A 23,467-nucleotide genomic window follows, 5' to 3' on the forward strand; every position below is an offset into this window, starting at 1 on the left:
GGCGGCGGAGGAAGGGCGGGCGCGGCGTCGGGTTCCGCTGGCGGACGGCTGTGCGGAGCGGGCAGCGCGCTGAGCGTGGCGGGGCTCGGCGGCGCCCACTTATAAAGGCGCAAACGGCGGCGGCGGCTGTGTGACCGAGATCCGCGCTCGCTCGCTCTCTGCCACGTCACGCTCGCCACGGCCGCCCCGGCTCCAACGCGGACAGAATCGCGTCACGCTCAGCCACATCCCCTCGCCGCGGCGCCGCCCTCCGCCGCGCGGCCCAAAGGCGGCGAGGACTGCATTTCCCGGCGGACCCCGCGCCGCCTCCCGCCTCGCTCTCCTCTCCGCACCGCCGCGGTGCATTATGGGAGTCGTAGTGAAGACCTCCCTTCCATCGCTGCGCGGCGCGGCGGAGCGCGGCCTGCCGGGAAACGCGATCTGCGCCGCGCCGGAGCGCTGTGGCGGCCGCTGCCGGGCGGGGCTGCGGTCGCTGCCGGGCAGGCGGTGCGGCCGCGCTGGGCCGCGGGAAGCGCGATACAGAAGTTGGGGGTTTGGGGCAGAACGGCCCCGGAGAGCCCTCCCCTCCCGTGGCGCCCGGCAGCACGCGGGGCAGGCGGTAACAGCGGCGTCCCTCGGTGCCGTAAACGTGGCTGACAGCAGCGTTTTTTCTTGTGTGTGCGTTCCGCAGCTCGCACCGCGGTGATGCTGGCACCGCAGACGCGTCCCGGCTGACGGCAGGCAGCGAAACCAAAACCCCGACAGGTGCAGTGCTGTTAGAAACGCGTTCAATTAGAAAGGTACGGCCCTCCGCTTTCCTTACCAATCGCAGAACCGCGTTTCTTTGCAGGGCTTCCCGAGGTCTGGCCCAGCAGGGCAGGCAGTGTCCCTCAATGCTCGGCCGCGTCTGCACGCTGACCCATTCCGGCCTTTACACAGCTCCTTCCAAAGGAGCGGACAGGGTGCAGACACAGCCCGGGACAGAATCACCCACGGTCGGTTTGCCTGAAACGACATTAAGTGCACTGACATTGTTAGCTCTTCTATTTCTGTGGAGCAGTCACCATTAGCATCCTTTTAGTAACAGCTCTCCAACGCAAACTGCTGAAGGTTGACTCTAAAAACTGAGCGGATTCTGTGATGGGTATCAGAGCAATAAATTGTATCTGTTAGCCTGGGACATCCCAGAGCCTGTAGGCCTTGAGGAGGACATCATTCAGGAGGGTCTGAAGATGTGGGCCCACTTGGCAAGAAAAACTCAGCACTCATGTATCTTTAGCTGAACTACCTTCACTATAGTACTAAAATCACACCTGCAGGTCAAAAAAACCCCTGCCCAGGTGAGACCCTTCCCCTGAGCAACATAGTGCTGGAAGGACAGTCAGCAATACTGTAATTGTAAATTGCCAACCAAGGAGGATGGACTGGAGAAATTGCTAAGTCTGTAGCACAGATAGTTTCGTTTGGGGTGCTTGACTTGTGGGAAACCACCAAGCACCAGGCTGTGCAAACCCAAAATAAATAAGCAGTCTCTTCTGAGTGTGTGATTATTGACTTATTGCACACTGGGCAACAAATTCACTTTTCAGACAACACAACTATAGAAATCTCTTCTCTTACCAGCCAAAAAGAGACAGTGAGACTGTATCTCTTCTCCCCATCATCCAGCTGAGGTTTTTATTTTGTTTTTTAAGTCACATGAAAAAAGGTAAAATTACTGAAACTAGAAGTTCCTGCACAGTCATTTAGCCTTCAAGCCCCAGATGAATGAGGATTACCACAGGCTCTTTTACCTATATTTTAAGTACACTGAACTGAAAAAACACGGATGGAAAAATTCCAGTCCAAACTGGCAACTGCTTTCTACAGCTGATTCAGTTCCTTGGCTGTAACACTACTAATGGCTGAAGCATCGCAGGCTAAAACATGCATGCCCAGCGTCAAAGGACTGCAGAGAGACAAGATCAGATGTCTGTAACACAGAAAGACCAGTTCTAGCATTGTGCCTACATTTTGCCTAGGCCTGCAGCTCTAACTGAAGATCCTTTTGAACTACCAGCACTAAAAGCATTACAGGTCACTGACAAAGATGGCAAACAACCCCATACAACTTTTCCTTTTGCCTTTCTTTTGAACAAGATTCTAATAATTACAGCTGGTTCAGGGATTTGAGCTAGTATCAGCTCCTAAAGGTCACCCGAAGGAGAAGGCTTCACCAGGTCCCACAAGGCAGCAGTCTCTACAAGCTGCTGAGCAGCCTTGCTTACATCAAGGAGAAAAGTCACACCCATGATCCAAGTCACGTAACTTCCAAAAACTGAAACTCTTTATTTTCTTTTACAAAAATAAGTATTGCAGTCATGTGATAATATTGATCGTGGTTGTTACCAGGTTACATTGTTCCAAGGAACTACACAGTGCTCCAGGTTAGCTTTATGTTAAGAATGGCCACTTAGTAATTTCTGAATTAGAAATTATATTCATCAGGATGTGCAAACAAAATTCCAAGTTAGAAGTTAATGCTGAAGTGGTGCAGTTTAAGTAACATGATACATACATACAACTTTTTGTCATAACTGTATACAAACCATAACAGTATTAAAATACACATTTTCATAAAAATAGTCACGACACTTTGTATCGAAATAAGACATTTTTAGAAAGACGGTATGAAATACTTATTATACAAAAGCATTTTCTTATAGCGGGATTACAAGGTCATGTGTTTTTAAAAATTCCATCCAAGCACTTAAAAGTAGATTTTTTTGATAACTGATCCACTCGTCATGTAAGCGTATGCTGTGCGTCCATTATAGCATCAAGTTTATTCTACATGAAACTGGTGAAGGTATAACCCTGCATGTAGAGCAGCTGAGTCCGAATATGCCACTGAATCTTGCTCAAGAAGATAAACATCACAATTGTTGCTTAGTACAGAACACTACTTTTTCATGCACATCTGCTATGCGCATATACCGTAAATAATGTCCCTCTACAATCTTCCCTTGCCACAGTTTGACCTCTCCATAGGCTTTTGTCAGCTAAAGTCAGCATCCTCTTCTCCCCTCCCCATTAGCTCCTCACTGACCCTATTGCTGTAAGTAAAAATTAAAACCTAAAAAATAAAAAATACATATTTATAAAAATTTCTGACAGAGGCTGACTATGGTCTCCAGCTGAAACAGTCTGTGTACTGGCTAACTACTGAAATCACTGATGTTAAATTCTGTATTAGAATGACAATCTGTTCACTGTGATGAATACATTTACACTAGTGAGCCACTTTAAATCCTGAACATCAGCAGTTTAAAATCACAAACTGGTATACAGCTACTTGATATTTGTTTAAGGCATTTGAGCAAAAGCACCCTAATTAACCAACATCAAATGGAAGCAATTTCTCTTCGGGAAATGTTTGTCAGCTGCCTTCTCTTCTTTAAAGATGCTAAATTAATTTGGTCTTTGGAAAGAGGATCAGAAGGTGAAAGGAAGATACAGTTAAGAACCATTCTGATTATTTCAGCTGTCCCTGAAACAGTTTCATAAGCTGTTGATGGTTTACCAGTAAAATACCCCAGTATAACTTGGTGTACTGACCAAGTCACATATTATGCCAGTTTGTTTTTTGTTTTTTTTTTTAAAGGAAAGCAATCAGATACTACATCAACAGGACAGTACAGGATCAATATTGCTTACCCCTGAGTTAACAGCATTGGGTATAGCAGCACCAATTAGAAAACATTCTGCAGTGCCAGCACTGCACTGTGGTCCTACACCGTGGAATAGCTTCAGATGCCACGGATTTGTCTTTAAGAGCACTTATTTCAAACATTATTAGACACAGGAATTCCTTTAGTTGCACTGGTACTTAAGTGGGAAAAACAGTGAGAATGTTACAGTGGACCATAGCAGTCGTAAAGTCCATTTGTAGTGTTACTGTACTGGTTAGATCTTCATCCTGAACTTTGTAAGCCACTGTCTTCTGTGATACTACATTCACCTGTTTCCTGCACACACACACAGACACACACCAGCAGGAATCACGTTGTGCCAGTTTTGAGCAAGATGTCCTGCAAGTCATCTGGAAGTGCGAGTATAATATCACGGATGTGTGCCTGCAGCTTCTTCAGTGTATCAGTTTTCACAGGAAGATGTTCTCTGTCAGCCTGCAACTGCAAAAGGTACAACAAAACATGACCTGCCAAAAATGCCAGTTTACCTCAAAACACACCAAAACGACGTATTAGCAAATGCAGAAAATGAATTCCTCATTTTTTAACAAAGTAAAATGTGACCCGCTGATCTGGTCAGGTGTTCTCACCATCCACCTGAACTAACGCTCAGTTGGACTGTCAGCAATCGCAGTAAAGTTTGGTTCTCTGCTTCCCTGAGTATTCAGCCTTGCCCCCTCGCAAAGCAATCACAAAGCTCCAAGAGGTTTTAACAAATCAAGATCTGTGTAATGCTAACACAAATGGCTGAATGGAGAAGCTGGCTGACTTCTCAGGTAGAAGTGTTTTGTGCTTTGTTTTAAAATAATCAAGATGACTGATTTATGGAACCTAAATATCAAAAATCATTTTCGTTAAGTACCTGTAAGCTCAACTATTTAATACCTCTACCTTGTTTAGCAAGACATCTATTAGCCATATTGAATTCACTTACCAGTTTATTCTTTAACTTCAAGACCAGATCAACTGTTTCTACTTCAGAATGCTTCTGACTCCAGAAAACCAAGTTCTAACAAAAATAAAAATTAAGCACTGATGTATTTATGACAATACATACAATTTTCAAAAATAGTATTAATGTGCACCTACTGTTCAGAGTGGGTCTCCTTTCCCTTGTTCTTATGCCATTTACTTAATTCATTTTACCCACATACTGTCTCTGAACTACAGAATCGGTTTTATTTGCATATTTGCTCAGCCCTTAGCATAAAAGGATAGCAGGATCCAACCACAATACAAACAAATATAAAAAGTTTCATGCCAAACAGGCTTAGATTAAATAGCATCTAAAACACTAAATGGCAGTGAATATTTACCAAATCACATTAGCCAGCATGATGAAAGATTGAAATAGTGTCAGGACATTAGGGGTTCCTACCACGTAGTGGATAAGGATGGATCTTACAACAGAAGTTCACATATGTAGCATTCTATTGTTTATCAACAACAAATTTCACTTCTCAGGTTCTAGTTTTGGATCAGTTAAAGGCTTATTTCCTATCCATAACTAAGTAATTGTCTATTTGCTGTGATACCTTAAACACTGTAACCCACTTTGAGCTGTACCACAGTTTATGAGAAATAAAACATCAAGGATGGAAATTGAATGAGATAACATCATCAAATATGATGAAAAAACTAAAATAGAAACTATTACTTACAACCAAAAAACTACTGGAGATGTTTTACATGTGATTAGTCATTATACAAAAGTAAAATTCATTTCATATTGCCCTTTTTTAAATGTTAGTCCTGGTCTGTACCTGGTTAGCTAACTCATGCTTTGCTAGAATGTACTTGACAAAATTCTTGACATTTTTATGTCTAACCAATGGATGCAGCAGGAATCAATAACCACAACCACCCATTTTTCTAACCTCATTGCAGAGTGCTTCTAAATGAAGTGCCTCCAGCTTCTGCGTCATTTCTTTCTGCCGGCTTCTGAACCAGCCATCAAAGTTCGGTGATTTCAAAAAATGCCTGGAAAAACACAGAAGAAAAATAAATTTTATATTATAATTAAAATTCTGATGTTTCCTATGTCTTCAACAGTACTACAGTTACATTTGAGTTGGAGAAGGTATTAGGACCCTTCCTTTGTTCACTGTCTGAAGAATGTAGCATTCTGAAGTAGAGTTTAACAGTAGCTTCTGTTAACCCAGAAAAGGATTGAGAAAAAAAAAAAAACAAGTAAAGAAAAGATGTTTGAAAGACAATAAACTTCAGGAATTTTGTCAGGAACAAAACAAGGCTGAGTTTTAAATGTTCCCATTTTAGCGTTTGATTGAAAGGGAAATACCAAGTTAGAACTAGACCTTCCCTCCACACAGCCATGCCAATACTTGCACACAGATGCCCACAGTGTTAGCAGCATCTCGTGGTAACGATTAATGGGTTAGAGAAGCCGATTTAAGTAAGTAAACTACAGCAACCATCTTCAATTTCTATTGAATCATAGATTCAAAAAGTCAGTCTTATAAAGTCTTACTTAAACCAATACTGATAATAAGCTTGCTCAGTGATAGTGATATATAGTGATATAACTGATGTTTTTTGTTTGTTTGTTTGTTTGTTTTTTTAATGTTGATGAAATAAATGACCTGTAAAGTCCTATCCAGTCTCCTTTTAAACCAGAGGTGAGCTGTGGTCCTGCTTTTTCCAGCGTCTTCATGAAATCATCCTGGCTAAAATGCCTCAGCTGTGGTGGACTCTATAAAAAGAGAAAAGAGATCATTAGCATACAGTAACTGTCTTCTCTATCAATCTCCATCTCATTCCAACTGTATTTCCCATACCTTCCACGGTGATATACATTTTTGCAAAGGCATTAGGCTTGCCACGTAACGTTCCTAGAGAAAGGAAGAAGAAAGGTTGTTTGCATAAGCAGTATTTAAGATACACAATCCACGTGTATATTTGCTTATCACTTGTGACCACAGTTTTCTAAGTACTGGTACAGGGTGGGGTCAATGCATATTTACCATATAAGAATATAAGGAGAAGCTTATCTAATTCCATTTATATTCCTCAGCTACAGAAGCTGACATTTGCTCAGTTCTATAACAACACAGGGAAAAGGCAAAGCAGGAAAGGAAGGAAACATACAGAACATATACTGAACTGCAGCCACTAGCTAACAGGTTTTTTTGGTAGTCCACAAGTACCTTCATATCAGGGGTGATTCCAAACAAAAACCTCTTGTATCAAGTATTTGGAAATGTGTCTTAAGTGTCCAGCTGCTGCACCAGCTGTGGGCTGCTCTGCAGTAACAATGCTTGGCAATGGCACTGGCAGCCAGTGGGAGAGCCAAGCTTAAGCTCTGACTACAGAAGGCAGCTCCTCCTTGCCAGATCACACAAACAGGTTGACACAACCTGTTATTCATCTTTAAAATCTGTAGGCAAACAGTCACATGTTTTGATCCATGAACATGACCAGCTCTGATAATGCTATGAAAAGCCTGGTTCCATCTTTAGAGAAAACAAAGCTCCCCCTGTACTTTTCTTGATGCAAAGAACATTGAGGGTGATCTCAACCTGTGAATTTAAGACTTGTAACTAATTAATTCATTTTCTTTCTTGAAGTGCAAGTTTGAACACAACAGTGGATATGCCAGAGAAAGGATTTAGGTTCACCCTATATGCCCATCCTATCTCAAAAAGATAAAAGACATAATAAGGAAAAACTCCTCTAATTGTTAACATCCAAGGGCAAACAGAAATTCAATCTGATCACGGCATGCTCTAAAACACTGAAAAGTTCAGGTGATCCACAAAGTGATTAGAGAGCACTTGAAGGAAATAGCAGGTATATAAAATCTAATGCTTGAGGTGTCGCTTCCCAGTGTTAAGCACTTGTCCAGAGAAATGCCTTAACTTTGCACAGAAGTGTTTGGGACTTTGTAACTCCAAATGCCAAGTAAGAGCACGTTAAAACACATCTATCATTATCCAATTTGGTTATAAAAGAGATGGCAGATTTCAATTCCAGTACTAGTCAAAGCCCCCCAGACTGTTAGTCTGCATGGGTTCAACAACCTCAACTCAATATTTGTTTGTCAGCATAAAGCTGTGCCGTTAGCTTGTAGCCAGTAGAGCAAGATTTCCAATTACAGGGCTGGTAAGCTTTTACTATTACAGTAAATAAGAAATCCCATATTTAAGTTTATTTCAGCCAACTCTCTTTTCAGTGAAGAATTAAAAACAACATAGTGAACATTTAGCATTCCAACAAATCTCATGTCCTGGTTAGATATTAGGCAAAATTTGTCTCCTCAACTTAGCTGAGGAGACCTGAACAGGTGAAGAACACCATGTTTAAAGAGCCAAACAACAGATACCTGCCATTTGCCAAAGAGCAAGATGCTGTAAACTAAATTATTCTGATTCAGCAAATTATTTTTTTAAAATGTGTGACACCCTGATAGACAGCGAGTAGAGCATCTGTCTTTAATTCAAGTCAGTCTCTCCTTTGTAAGAATTTAAATAGCATCTTCTAGAGCGAACTGATCTTGCAGAGGTTGCTGGAGATCTGCTCTGTGTTAGGAAAAAAATTACTTGTATTATCCCCCCAGCTACCTTAAGAAATCACGGTAAGAACAAAGTCTGACAACTTACTAAAGGAATAATGAAACTTTCTGTCAATTCCAAAAAATACCGCCGAAGAATCGCGCTTTGTGCTTCTGTAGGACGTTTCTGCTGTACACCCTTAAAAAGAAAATCACAAAAAGGCTGTTATTACTGATATGTAAATAGGGGTATTTTTTTTAAATAATATTTATTCCAGTAGTTGTGTGCACATTTGTCATAAGCTCACTTATTGCACTCCCTATGCTGAAACATGGAAACAATGCAACAGGATCAGCCCTTCAGTGGCTGATTTTCAGTTACAAGTTTGGAAGCTCTGGTTCTTGAACATGCATGAAATTTCTGGACCAAAGAGATCGGGGGGGGGGAGGGGGCAGCAAGGTGAAGAGGTCAAAACAGATGAACTGATCTGTCACTTAAATTACCTAAATTATAAAGCTTCTTGAATTTTACAGTTCACTTAGTTATGCAAACAGCTAACAAGAAGCCCTTTCTCCTACAATGAGAATATCTAAGCATCTATTCAGTCATGAATTGGGGCAAAGGAATCAGAATGCAGTTTCATTGTGATTATGCAGACACAGCTCAGCTCTAACTGAGAACAGGGTAGGGCAGCATGCAATACAGTTGCCATTAAGAGACTTACAGTATTACCTTTTGTAACTGTTTAACAATTTCTTCGTCTTTGTTCAAGTATGGCTTATAAGAGGTATAAACACCTAAAGAAAAAAGGCAGCAGCATATAGCCAAAGGAAACTGTGTTTCTTTTGAACTAAAAATACTGGTGATTTAACTCTTAGGTAACTTTATTACCAGGTTTGGAGTCCAAAGTTTTTAAGTTCTTCAGTTTTTTCACTTTCACCTGCTTTGGAACATCACCTGCCAAAACATTCAAAGCCACCTGTTAACAATCCTGGAACCTCAGCAGCCAGAACTTCCCTTTTATCTGGTTGGATGTTTGACTTTAGAAAAAATAATGGTATGAAATCCTGCAGGAACTGCAGAGTGGGATGAAAAGGAGGAAAAAAAAACACAAAAGGAAGACTGCAGTTTATAGATCCTAACCACAGAACAGCCAGCATTTTGTTTTTCTCCGCCCTTCTCTCCGTCTGAAAGAGGTATTCTGAAGCTTGGACAGAAATGATGCATTTTGAAGTAAAGCAAAAACTTCCTTACTAACACTGAGCACAGCACCTATCCTTAATTACTGTGTAAATGCAACATAGCTCATTGTCACAGATTTTATGATGCATGACCCTAACCAGGTATTTATACGCCTCCTACTTGCAGCACTGAACCAGCCACACAAACAGCTGCATGCAGGAATCCCATAACTACAGATCTGCAGGATTTTATTACAGACTTGCAATCTGCAATACCAAGTATTACATTGAAACTCCACTCAATTATGCAACTAAAATGCCTACCATAACCAATCAATAACTACTGGAATATTACTTTATTAATTAATTTATTAATACAGCTTTTTTAATGGGTCCTACGTTTCTCTGCACTTGCTGTGACTGATTTATTAAATCCTAAACAGAAACAATGTTTCTCAACACAGATACAGAACTTGGTATGAATGAAAACTTGCACATGGTTAAACATAAACTAGATTCATCAAACCAAATGACATGTTTCTTCATAAACAAGCACACATATCTTGTCAGACAGGATTGCAGAAGACATTTATGCCTTACCTGGAAGCTTAATATCTCCAATCCTGATGATGTGGGGCCAGTGCTGGAGAGTTTTTGCAAAAAAAGGATTTGTCACCCCTAGAATAACAGATGGTCTAGAAGAACAACAACAATGTTTAAAACAGGACAGCAAGAACGTGTGTCTCAGTGAACACAAAAGGCTTTAACTTGAAGTTATTTCATTGTTGTATTGATTTTCAAAAGTTAAAATTTAAGTTACAGGTAAAGGTGAGCTTACCTAAGTTTCCAAGGCTTAGAAAATGGCTAAGCAGATGTGTGAAAGTCAGCAATAGAAGTGCCGTATGGAATCACAGAACTGTAGGGGTTGGAAAGGACCTCCAGAGATCAGTCCAACCCCCATCCTTCTACTGAGACTCTCAGCTCTATGCTGCCTACTTAAAATAATGAGAACAGGGTATTATCTGAATTATTACTGTGGATTTTGTTTGTTTTAAATGATCAGGAATCTGACCCTACATTAGAAAGGGTAATTGCTATGTTTCAGGGTTTGATTATGACAAACCTTGGAATAATTTTGTATGCATGTCAATACAAGACTTTTCAGTTGAGTTACCACTCAGATGACAACGCGAGGCAAAGAGACACTTGCTGCTCTGCTTCCTTTCCAACACTTCAGTGTCCTTCATTAGAAAGCAATTATCAGGTGGAGAAGTACAAGAATACTAATAGCATTGCTCTCAAGCCTGCAACCTGTCAGGTTTTCCCATCTACTCATTACAATCTGGCTTTGAGGATGCATACAGACAGCCAGAGAACAAGAGGCAGTAAGACCACAGGGCTGCCATTACAACAAAGGGCTGCAGAATTTGGGATTTATATTTTGATTACATCATTTTAGTGCTGTATTTTTCCATATAGTGTCTGCCAACTATTTTATAACCACACTCTAGCTAAGGAGAGTACAGCTGCAACCTCATTGGAACTACTGCAATAAAATAGATTATTGTCACTTCCTCAGATTGGTCCTAAAAGTCTCAGATTTTGTTACACCATGAATGCTGTTCTTAGTAAGTTTCCAATTTCTTAGGGAAAGGTGGGGAGAAAAAGGAAAGTATGTTCATACTACGATGACAAGCAGTCATAAACTTCTGTGCTACTCTTCACCTATTTTTGACTTGCGTTCCTCCCTCCACTTGCTGATTGTAGCAATGTGTGTTCTTTAAACTCATTAGGTATTCAGAGGCAGGAAAAAAAATCTGAACACACAGCTCTGTAGCTTAGTATCATGTCTGGGCTATGAAAATAGCAATTTTCACCTCTCAGCCTCATTGCAGCATAGAACAGGCGGTACCAAATTGCATCAGTTTCTCTGAAGTCTTCTCTTGTTTATCACTGACTCAGCCTACACTATCAGACCTCTTCTGAAACTTACTGCTGTTCAACCACATCCATCTGGATCCATTCAGTTCCATTATTTTTGATGTTTATACAATCCCACTTAACTCATTAGCACTATTCACTTAAATTCACTGGGATCTCCAAATATCGTTCACAATTTCTCCATGTTATCACACATGGTTTATATTCTCTTTTCCAAAACAACAATGAAGACCATTATCCATAAAAACACCTCAACACTTTATTCTGCTGTACTCGATTTGTGATGGCTAATCTTATGTTCTTATCACTGTCACAAGAAAAGACAATCAACATAAGAAACAAATTGATTCTCAAGAGGCACAACCTTAGGGGTGTTAAGCATAGCCTAAGCACACAGAATTAGCACATCTCATGCCTATTTTGTGCATGGCCAAAAGCACCCTTCTTTGAGCCACTGCCTATTTCCAATCCTTTCGTGTTTTTATTTTTCATGAGAAAGCAAGAGAAATTCCAGCTCTGTTTCACATACTAAGCTTCCTAATATCTTTCTATTTGCTACACATGTATTGATACAATATGGGTGGCTGAAGTTTAGCTAATTCTTCTTGAAATTATTTTTAGAAATTAAATTACATACTGCATAACTATCCCCATGGAATACAACTGTAAGCTCAATGCCTACATTTAGATGTTTTTCCACTGCTGCATCTCTGGCAATGGTTTTTGTTTGGGTTTGGTCTGTTGTTGTTTTGTTTTAAATTGAGAGGGAAAATACAGAAAAAACAACCAACCAAAAAAGCTAACACAACAACCACTGTCTGTTCAGGAAAAAAAAAAAAGTTTAAAAAAAGATCAGTAAATCTAACACACACAGCCTATACCACATCAAGCTGCATTTAAATAACGTAAGAAATATTGAAGGTGTATGCTGTCAAAATGAAAGTAGGACATCAATAAGTTACAAGGAGTCCTTAAAGGAGATGTGAGATTCATGCTTTTTTTTTTTTTTTTTTATAAAAGGTAATTTCTCAAGTGTTTACAATGCTTTTCTGACAAATTGAGTGCAAGTAATTCATTTTTGGATGCACTGCCTCAACTAGTGACGACATCAGTAGCTAACTGCTGTATACTTTTAAGAATTATCTTACAGTAAGCAGTCTCAACTCCCTAATAACAAAAATTCAGAATAGTTTAAAGCAGATTTGTGGTTACAAGCAGCTTTGAAAGACACCTTCAGAACAGAGTTTGGTTTACTTACGGAGCTTGTGTGCGGGTTGTGTATTCTTTGAATTCACTGTCGTGTATGGTAAAGTATGGCCTGAAATCACTGCAGTACTTTAATGGTGAAATACAACTGCAGAGTAGAAAGATAAGAAGATTTTGTATCTGTGCAATGGAAAGTTCACTACAGAAAAATCGAAATTAACATGTATAAGGCTTTGCTATATTCAGATACACCCAAGCGGCACTCAGCTGCCGCTGACAGTGACTCACTTGGTCATCTGTTCTGCAGCTCCACCACACTTACCTCACAAGTGCCAACACGGTTTCTGAAGATTCTGCTGGCGATGGTGCCATGACAACAAGCGGCTCCCCCAGCAGTACCAGTTCCCACAGCATCTGAATGTGAAAGAACACTGGACAGAAACACCTAAAATGAGATTGAGGGGTTTTAGTACGTTCAACATAACCAGAAGGAGTACATATTTGATTGAGTACAAACAAGGTTTCCAAGAGAATCTGAATTGGTTGAAAAATATAAAATAACATTGCAAAAGGTAACGTTCAACAGACTTGCTTATTTATTTCAGTTTCATGCTGTATGTTACCTGAATTCTTTTTTTAGGTAGCTTTAGAGAAAAAGAGTATTAAAAATAACACTGATAAGCATTAGCTTGTGACCTATGAGCTACGTATTATGGAATCCTCATTAATATTTAACTGGTGGAAATTCACAGTTAGGAATAAATTAATTCACATTCCTACCTGAAAAGATCTACTTCATGAACAGTTGGTAAGGTCATAGAGATCTGAGCATCTGCCTAAAAGACATCACAGTACTAGCTTTTTAGTCATGACAGCTATTAGTTAAAACTTTTCCTTTAATGCTTACAGACAGTAGACAGCACATACCCTATATCCCACTACTGTACTTAATAACTACTGCAGTGTGTAGTACATTACGTCCACAAGTAACTTTTTATTAATCTAAAAGTTTCTCCTAACACCACCTCCCCACACAGGCATGCAGCTTTCAGTGCTGAAGTGATACAACACACTGATGCTGTTTCAAACAAGAGCTGCACAGCATATGAAGGAAGACACAGACAGATTTGTTCTACAACCATCTTCCATGGAAAAAGAATTTGAATGTGTTTTTTGTCCTCCAAAAATAGTTCAGTGCAGTTTTACCCATTAAAAGGATGTTTAAGTTGTTAATTTTGTTAGCCAGCTATCCCTACCCAAAAGCAGACAACTCGTCATCTCCTGAAGAGCCTGGTGTAATTGGCTTTAAACATCTCTCATACGAAGAATCCAACACTAGGCTGTTCTATTTGAAGTTTCAAAGACACTGAATTTCATTATCACCAAAATATGTGGGGATTTGCTACCAAGCTTTTAGGAACAAGTAACCAAAAAAATAAAAGCACAACAAAACCAACAAAGACAACTGTTCAGCTTTGTCTTAGAGCTATATACAACAGCAGCATCTGATCTCTACCTGGTGCATATTCTGTACTATCGGGGTCGTTCCAGGCTTGTCACGATATGTTGGAACTCGCAGCTTTGAAAGAAAGAGAGAAAATAATTCATTTTCCTTGTATTGAAACCAGGAGTGACCTAAAATAAATGCTTACAGACAAGCTGCAACATTTAAAGACAGTGTCACACAGTACAATTTTTAACTTGCTCTACAGAACATCCACAGGGCAGGAAGGTTCTACAGAAGGATCTGGATAGGCTGGACTGATAGGTGGAGACAAACCGTATTAGATTCAACAGGGCTAAGGGGGGACCCTTCACTTGGGTCACAACAACCCTGTATGGTGCCACAGCCTGACGGAAGAGTGGCTGGAAAGCTCCCTGGCAGAAAAGGACCTGTGGGTGTTGGTCAACAGCCAGCTGAATATGAACCAGCAGTGTGCTCAGGTGGCCTAACAGGCTGACAACATCCTGGCTGCTATCAGAAATAGTGTGGCCAGCAGTACTAGGGAAGTGATTGCCCCCCTGTACTCAACTCCTGGTGAGGCAGCACCACAAATACTGTGTTCACTTTTGGGCCCCTCACTGTAAGATACTGAGGTGTTGGAGTCTCTTCAAAAAAGGGCATCAAAGCTGGTAAAATGTCTATAAAACAAGTCTTAGGAGAAGCAGCTAGGGAAGTTACTTAGCCCAGAGAAAAGGAGGCTCGGGGGAGACTCTATCAGGCTCTACAATTACTTCAAAGGAGACTGCAGTCAGGTGGGGGTTGGTCTCTTCTGCCAAGCAATAATGTGACCAGACAAGAGGAAAGGGACTCAAATTGCATCAGGAGAGGTTTAGGTTGGATATTACGAAAGATTTCCTCAGAGAGGGTTGTGAAGCACTGGAACAGTCTGACCAAGGAAGCAGTTGAGTTACTATCCCCAAAATTATTTAAAAGATTTGTAGGCGTGGCTCTTGGGAGCATGATTTAATAGAAGACTTGGCAGCTCTGGGTTAACAGTTGGACTTGATGACCTTAAAGGTTTTTTCCAACCCAAATGATCCTATGCTTTTTTTTCTTTTACTTGACCAGAATTGAATTCTCAGTATTTTCAAGTGATACTTAATATTTTATTTGGCAAATATAACTAGCAAATCCAGCTAATCTGCAAATACCAGAAGATTAATACAGACACTGCACTAGTAGTGATCTGGAAACATCTCTCTAATGTCCACAAGAACTAAAAAAGATTACTCCCTAATCAAGGAACCTAATCAAGAGTGGAGTGTAAGTCTGTTCCTATTCTCAAGTATGAGACACTGAAAACAAGGCAGAGTACAGTGAGTACATACACAGTAAGTGGGGAGGAAAACATCATCAGAGAAAAGTTGTGCTGAAGTTCTTACCTTCATTACGACACCCATAATAGGCAAGTGTAGGACTTCCCCTGGAATTGGTGGTGGCCAACGATCAACATCGCTGCAGACTTAAAGAAAAATAAAAACGGACTAAGAACAATTTATAACTGGTTTGAATGCACAGTAACTCATGGTATTGCAGTCATCTTAGTGCACTCTGAAATCGTAAGTTAGTTCTAATACCTCAACAGTGTTATTTATATTTTCTTCACTCCATACTCTAGAGAAGTCTTACAGCGCAGATGACATTCTTCACGTATTCATTAGAACTGTGAAGGTTTTCATTTCAAGAAAACAGTATTGTCTTGTCTTCCTTTTATAGCAACCTGGTTCACAATTCATTGAAAGACCATTACAGAAACCCTTAAAAAGTACATATTAAGAAACTGGACAACACACATACAGAAATAGCTATCATAGGAAAGAGAGATGCAAGTAGTTAGGGGGAATTTAAAAAAGTCTTTGGAGGTAATAATAATAAAGTTTGCTTAGCAAGCTTTCTAGCATTTTCTTGAAAACAATTTTAAGTATCACTGCTAATTCTAGTAGTTTTTTTTTTTTCTAGAACTTACTCTTTGTAATACTGTCAAAAAACTCTGTTTATCTACAGGTGATTACAAGCAATTCTTTTGTCAAGAATGGTTTCCACCAATTTCTGTTCAGTATAAGTACAAAGACAGGAATTTTGTATGGGGCAGACCGAGGGAACATTTAGCAGCACTGCCCTGTTGCTGCTCCTGCTTGGGTAAAACAAACACACACACTCCCTGCCAGCCCAAGAAGACAACACACGTACAGCTGCTTAAGAACATTTGTCAGAATGCCTAAAAGGATTCAACTTGTGGTGAGTACAAATTAAGGACTGATGTCAGCTGCTTGTACTGCTAGCCCCCACAGGGATCTTGCACCCCCCCCCCCCCCAAAAAGGATCCAGAATCAGATCAGTTCTGTTCAATTATCTAGACAGAAATCAAACCAGTTTGCTGAAGTTTCAGCCCTCTACCCTGCAGAAAGACAAAAATGCACAAACTCAGATGTGACAGTTTGCTATTTCCCCAAAGCAGTTAGGAGATATTACAGGAGTGTTTCTGGAACAACGTAACAGCAGCACTACCTGCTTCCAGGAAAGCCTCACTTTTTTCAAAATATTCCGGTGCTATTTGCTTAAGCACGGTGCGAAAGAGATGGACATATGGCAGCTTGCTGATGAGGACCAGTGACTGCAATAAAGAATAACAGCACAAGGATGTCACTCTAAGTTAACGCCTTCTATCGCAGCTCTAACTGTTATCCTCAGAGAACATAAAACGTGGCTTTTCCTCACACATACAAGCCAACCACACATGACCACAATCAACTGCAAAGAAAAATCTCCCGAGTTTCCAACTTTTTGTTCTGATGTAATGTTTTCTTCTAACAGTGGAGCTGGAACATACTCACACTCATGGGGAACTCAGACCAGGTTACTACAAACCACCACAGCATTTAGCTACAAGAGCAAGATATCCTTTCTGCTTCCCTGATGTCTCTGAAAAGCAATTATCTTCAGAATACATATTTTCCTATGAAAATCAAAATTACCTTCTGAAAATAGCCCCTTTTTAATGATTTATCTCGAACTTGTCTGAAATACACATAGCCATAGTAATACGCTGGATCTTTCTGCAAAAGAACCAAAAGAATTCAATGTATCACACTGATACTTCTGTCTTTTCAAAGGATTCTATAGGGCTATTTACACGCAAACTCAAACTGATTAGATACAGTTAAGAAGGATTATTCTGTTTACTGACATTAGAATCTTTAGGAGCACTTCAAAGACAAAGTACCACTGTGTGGAAAGAGTTGTCCTTTGTAGCTTTGCTATTTTTCTATCTACGTTCTCTTGAAATACCACTGAAAGCAAAACTAGAATAAATTGCCAGAGGAATAGGTCAACACTTACATTTTGCAAAGTTGCACTAAAAAGATGTTAGCAGCTACAAACCTTAAAGAAATGGGAAACTTGAAAAGACAAGAACTGGCATGTAATATGTCAGCGTTACAAAAGATTGCTGGAGTAGTAGCAAGCTCTCACGTTTCAGTGATAAAACATCAGCTTCATGCTTCTTACATGCAGGAATTCAAATATTGGTCACATAAACAGAACTGAGAATCAGACTCCCACTAGCATAATTAAAGGCCTCGGTATTTCAGTGTTCCATAAGAAAACGCTGGTAACTTTTTGCCTACGAACTCTTGATAATGCCTCCATCTTAAAAAATAAAAATAAAAAAGCAAAGAAAAGAAAAAAAAAAGAAGGAGGGCTGAGGGGGAACAAAAAACGGAGAGAGACCTCTCAGCATTGTGCATTTGTTTGTTTCTGTTCTGTATTCTGTTTTTAAAAAGTTATGAAGTGTTTCAGATACAAGGGATTTGACAATCTGATCTCCAGGCCTCCGGACACTAACAGAACAGCTCTGGTCACTGATTTGATTTGTTACAGTCCAAAATCCAGAAAACTCGAGGAATAGTCAGAGGAACTGATTATTAGTTAATTGTTACAGTAACAACATACTACCAAAATAAATAAATAAATGAATGAATCTGCTCAGCTTCCTCCCTCAGAACACCCAGTTTTTGTTCTTCATGCACGAATTTCAGAATTAGCCTAGTAGCTGACATCATTCAGAAGATCTTTTATATATATATACATACACACAGAAGTATTACTTTTATTGTTTTATTACCAACCTTTAAGTAAACTGGTAGATCTCTATCCAAGTGGTCCAGGAAACAACACACAGAAGCTTTCCTTCCAGAAGACCGTCGAAATCTAAAGCAAAACTGCGTGTCGCCAAGACAACCTAATGGGAGAAGAGAGAGGGAACAGCAAACGACAGCATTCAGCATTTCAACTTCACCACAGAAAAAGGGAAATGCACTCCAATTGTGCCTGTTTATAGATACATATTCATATATGTTTTAAGTAAACAATTAGATGGTTTTGGCAACAATAGCTTTCTTTAAACAAGACGAAGAAACATAAACTCTACTTTGCGAGTTTGTTAGCTTTGAAGATTCAGATTACATCCCTGAACAGCTCTACTGACAGCTGCCCAACTGCTCTTACACATTTTCTTGGTCTGGCTGTACAGTTCTGCTCATCTTGACCGAACTTCATTCCTCTCTTCAATGAAAGCACTTAACCTTTGTTTCTTGTATACCAAGCTGGGGCAAGCTAATGCAGAAGTTGACCTGTAAGCTGTTCTCTTGTGGTTCTCTGTGCAAGCCTAGGACTCCATTAATAATTTTACTTACCACTCTTGTAAGGGCAAAATAAATAAATAAAGCAGCCTTAGATCCTAATGCATTATTTTGTACCTTCGGTACCTTTCAAAGGTTGGACAAATTTCTAACTATTACCCATGAGAGTCAGAAGGAAACTCATTTTCAGTAACAGAAGCTTTTCCTCTGTTTACCCACTGGATATCAAGAAAAGAGAAAATACCTTAATTTTAATGACATAAAAACAAAGGGGAAAACAGCTGAGGCATTTTTTTTTTTTAATATTACGTATACCAGAAAGCTCTTACATATTGAAAGCATACATCTGCATCATTCCATAGCAGAGGTGTTATGCTGCAGAGGAATCAAAAGCAAAAAGTACATACAGTTATGGGGACAAATGTGTTACTACAGGTTTTGACTGTGATAAAGAACTAAATGTGAAAAGACATGTCTGTACTTCTGCCATCTCTTTCTGCAGGTGGTCCAAGCCTTCAGCCACATGCCTCTAATTCCTCTTTGGCAGCAGAACAGGAAAATTTAGATGAAAGAATTCAGCAAGCAGGACCACACAAGGCAAAAAAGGAAAGAATAGAAAATTTAAATTACATGTATTTTTCCTTCAGGACTGTTCTCCCTAAATGCTTTTGATTTTTAAAAGTCCGTTTCACTGTGAGGAATTTAGGAAATACACACTTAGATCTACATATTTACTAGAAGAATGTCCCAGACCCTTCCATCTGCTTCCAAACTCTGGGCTTACACTTTTCTCCTCAATTACAAAAATATTACTTTGTTTATAAGAGATATGTATCTCTTCTATATACTTGCAAAGTACCTTAGAACTTCTGCATGCACATCACCAGGAAGGTCTTGCATACATTCCTGATATTTCACCCATAGTAAATAAAGAATTCTCAGGCCTTACTGCAATACAAACAACCATAGTTTTATACTTAACTGCAACTTTTCTGTACTGCAATATTAAGGTTTCCAGAGAAAGGATTTAATCCCAAACCCTGGATTTATACTTGTTGAACAGCTTAGTCCAACAGCAGATGACTACAGAACAGAAAAAGCACTTACCTGAGTTGGAATCTGGAAAAGACAAGTAGCAAATATTGGTTTTCTAAAGAGTAGGGAAAAGAAAAAGGACAGTTACATTTCCTGGTATTTCTAAACTAAAACCAAACGACGTATTTACACAGCAACCATTACTTACCTCTTTATCTGTGAGCTTTGAATGTGGAGGATATATTACCTACAGAAAAAAGAAAAAAGGTAGTATTTCATTAAAAAATACACCAAGTATAGGTAAAAAGCTTCTCTTAAGTGTTTCTACAATACAACCCTCAAATACTTGTCAGCTTTAGGCAACTGACTATGATAAATTATTAATGCTGTGCATCTCTTCTTACTCACATGGTTTTTAAGCTAATGATCTTTGAGAGTAGATTAAAGAACACCTCTACAGGGTGTTCCGGGTGCGAGTTGAAAATGATAAAGGTACACTCAAAAACTCAGGCTATTTGACATTTGGCACAGCTGGTCCTAAGGAAGAGCAGTTTGTGTTTAACTTGTACCTAGAAGATGCAGTTACTGTCTGAAATCTGTTGCACTGGGTAGTTAGATTGGGATAACCAAAATTCAATCATAGAGCACCTACTGTATTAATATTAACTGGTGAAGATGGAACATTTGCCACAGATGAGAGTCAGGAGTGTGAAAGAGCAAGAATTACACCCACAAAGCCACTTACACTGACAAAAAAAAGGTTATTTGGCATTGCTTACAATGCATAAATCACAAACAATGTGACAACCAAAGGCACAACAACAGTAACTACACCAGTAAGTAAGAAAAGAGCAAAGAATGAAACAGAACCTCAAAGCATTCTGCTATGCCAAGGCGATGTTGTAATCAACTTAAGTAATGCACTCCATCAGAAGTCGCTCAGCAGCTGCACGATGCCGCGCTCGCCTGCATCCAGTCAGAGCTTTAAGCCTACAGTGAGGCTACGATGAACGGGGCTGCCAGCAGGCTGGAATTCATACCCCTGTTGCTCAGCAGCTACTGTACCTTGGCGGAAGTCAAATGAAGATGAAACCAAAGGAAGTAAAACCAGCAGCAAGCGTTATCATCCATCCCATCGCATCTCAGCCTTTCTGAGCTGCATGGGTGGCCACCTCAGAGTGATGAAGTGATAATGAAAGCAAGCAGAGCCCAGGTGAAGGTGGTTTTTTGTACAAACAAAATACAATGTTTTGAATGACCTTAAAGAAATCCAAACAGAAAAGAATGAGAATACCATTTCTGTAAGTTGCTGCTAGGCCAGAAGGTGCAGAAAATGAATCTGCCTATCAAAAGCACAAAAGAAAATGCAAAATAAAAAAGAAAAGTGCAAGTTAATACACAAAGAAGCAGAATGATGAGAGACCATAGCTCCCTGCTTTCCAAATGCTTCCCTTTGTAACTTCAGTGTTCTTACACACACCGTCTTCCTGCCTGAACTGGTCATCTAACATGCTGGGCAGGAAAGAAAGGACACGGCCTGAAAGGCAGCATCATAGCAGAGCCCATGCCAGAAATTCCAACTTCCCTATAGATGTAAGTGCACACTGTTATAAGTGAAAGGAAAGTAAGTGGAAAGCTGTGACTAGTTGGAGGAAATATAACAGCTACTTCAGAATCCTCCCCTGCAATGCAACTGTAAGGAAAAGGCCCTACAGCTGCAGATTTTGGAAAAGCACTGCTTCTGTCTAAGCAGTTTCCAGAGAAGAAATAAAACAACTTCTTTTGTGTAGTTTGAAACTACGCTGCATTTGCTTTGCATTTGTGCATCTCTTAACACGCTGTAATGTTAAGTAACCTCATTCTTAGGACTCCAACTGAAACTAAAAATGTAACTAAAAAAACTCAGGCCGTAATTCCACACACATGTTAAGTTTCATTTTAGGTGTGCTTTCAGCTACAGTGAACCGGACTGCTACCAGAGCTGCCTGCTGACCACGCAGAGCCTTGAACGTCCCTCACCCACACACAACGCCCCTGCCTCAGTCCTTGGCTACACAGCACTGTCATCCTCCTTGCCGCCAGCATTCGGTGAGAACAACGCAGATGCTGCCATAGGACGCTGGTTTATTACTTGTATTTCCCCTGAGCCATTGACACACATCAACTCTGCTTTAAGGATTCTAACAGCAACACTAAGCCAGTCAACGCGCACCCCTGCTGAAGCACCGTCCCAGCCACAACAAAACAGCGAGGAAGCTTTTCCTTACGCCCCAACCGGTTTCTGCACGGGCACGAGATGAGCACGAGATCGGGACGTGGAAACGCCGAACGGAGGCATTTCTGCAGTTTATTTCCCAGCCCCATCGGCTGCTTCGCGCAGCTCCCCGCGCAGCGCGGCAAAGCGCAGCGGCACGGAGCTACCGGACCGCCCGTCAAGGGCACAGCGGCGGAGCAGCGGCCGGCTGGGATTTCGCACTTGGCAGCACCGCAGTTCCCTCCCGGACGCGGCCGCGCTTCCCCCGCGGCTGTGCAACACCGCCCCAGAGGAAGTGCCCGATTCCGGCGGGACGAAGGGCCGCGCCGCAGAGCCGGGCGTTCCGGAGGGGGGGGGGGGGGGGGGCTTGGGGGAGCAGCGATGCGGCCCCGTGCCCGAGCCACGGCGCCCGCGGGCCCTTACGTACCTCCACCGCCTGGCCCAGCTCCAGGTCGAAGCCCACCACGCACACGCAGTGCAGCCAGGCCGAGAAGCGGTCCCAGGGCAGCAGCGGCAGGCCCCGCTCCGGCCCCTCCGCCGCATCCTCCCCGGCCTCCGCGGCGCCGCCCGCGCCCCGCTCCCGTAGCGCCATGGCGCTGCCCACGCCCCGCGGCACCGCCGCCTCGGCCCGGCCCCGCCGCCGGGAGCCACGTGACCGCGCACCGCCTCCGCCGGGAGAGACCACGGGGCGCCGGAGGGGAGGGGGCGAGCGGCGCCGAGAGCCGAACCACCGCCGGGGGTGTGCGGAGCTCCGGGGCTGGCGCTGGGAGCGGGGAGGCACCGAGCGAGCGGCTGGCAGCGCCGGGACGGCAGCACGTCGCGCGCAGCGCCGAGCACCGCATGGAGCGGGCAACAAACAGCGAGCCTCTCCTGGCCTGTAAGCCTTAGCTTCCCCCCGGACTTCAGACTGGCTGCTACTTGCAAAGCTTGCCTGCAGCAGAAGCGGCCCGGCTGCCCTTTCTTCCACGCAGGAGCCGCAGATATTAACGCCGAGCTAACGCGGCTGTACGTCCTTAATGGGAGACGCAGGAGTATTGGAACGTGCTTCTCCATTAAAGACTCATTAGCAACATTTGGTTAACTATCAGAATAAAACCGTAAGAAACTAAAGGATGCTTTCATCTTTATCGCAATTTCCTAGACAAAGAGGAACAAACGTGTAACTCAGGCAAAATCACGTTATCATTGTAATGGCTTAAGACACAGCAGCCTGCAGTTACCATAAGCCATTAGTGGCAAAGCGAACTGCAGATCCACAGTAAGATACGGCAGCGTTAGTGGCTGTGCAGGAAGGCTCTGCAGCTGCTTCAGCTCTTATTCCTTCCTGCCATTTCAAACTCAGTAACTGTTACAGGTTTGCTCACTCCCACGTTCTGTAAAAGGCTGCTATGCAGAATAACACAAGACTAAGGCTTGGGTTCATCAAGTCAAAATTCTGGCAGTGATTCTATTCAGTACTTAATGTGCTGGTCCCATGTAGGAGCTGAA

General features: G+C 41.5%; 1 protein-coding gene across 1 annotated transcript; it reads right to left on the minus strand.

Annotated features, from left to right (window-relative positions):
* Positions 1-4,019: 4,019 nt before the first annotated feature.
* Positions 4,020-22,571, minus strand: DENND6A (DENN domain containing 6A; the record flags this gene model as incomplete). Its single annotated transcript, XM_079540253.1, has 20 exons — positions 4,020-4,151; positions 4,645-4,719; positions 5,588-5,690; positions 6,311-6,420; positions 6,506-6,559; positions 8,327-8,416; positions 8,951-9,015; positions 9,110-9,175; positions 10,000-10,094; positions 12,599-12,694; positions 12,869-12,991; positions 13,327-13,382; positions 14,063-14,125; positions 15,433-15,512; positions 16,559-16,664; positions 17,026-17,106; positions 18,178-18,290; positions 19,798-19,840; positions 19,934-19,972; positions 22,407-22,571. The coding sequence occupies 20 exons, from the start codon at positions 22,569-22,571 to the stop codon at positions 4,020-4,022; spliced, it is 1,755 nt and encodes a 584-aa protein (XP_079396379.1).
* Between the last annotated feature and the right edge of the window lie 896 nt (positions 22,572-23,467).

This window comes from Tetrao urogallus (genome assembly GCF_951394365.1).
Source record: "Tetrao urogallus genome assembly, chromosome: 10".
In the NCBI taxonomy this organism is placed as follows: Eukaryota; Metazoa; Chordata; class Aves; order Galliformes; family Phasianidae; genus Tetrao; species Tetrao urogallus.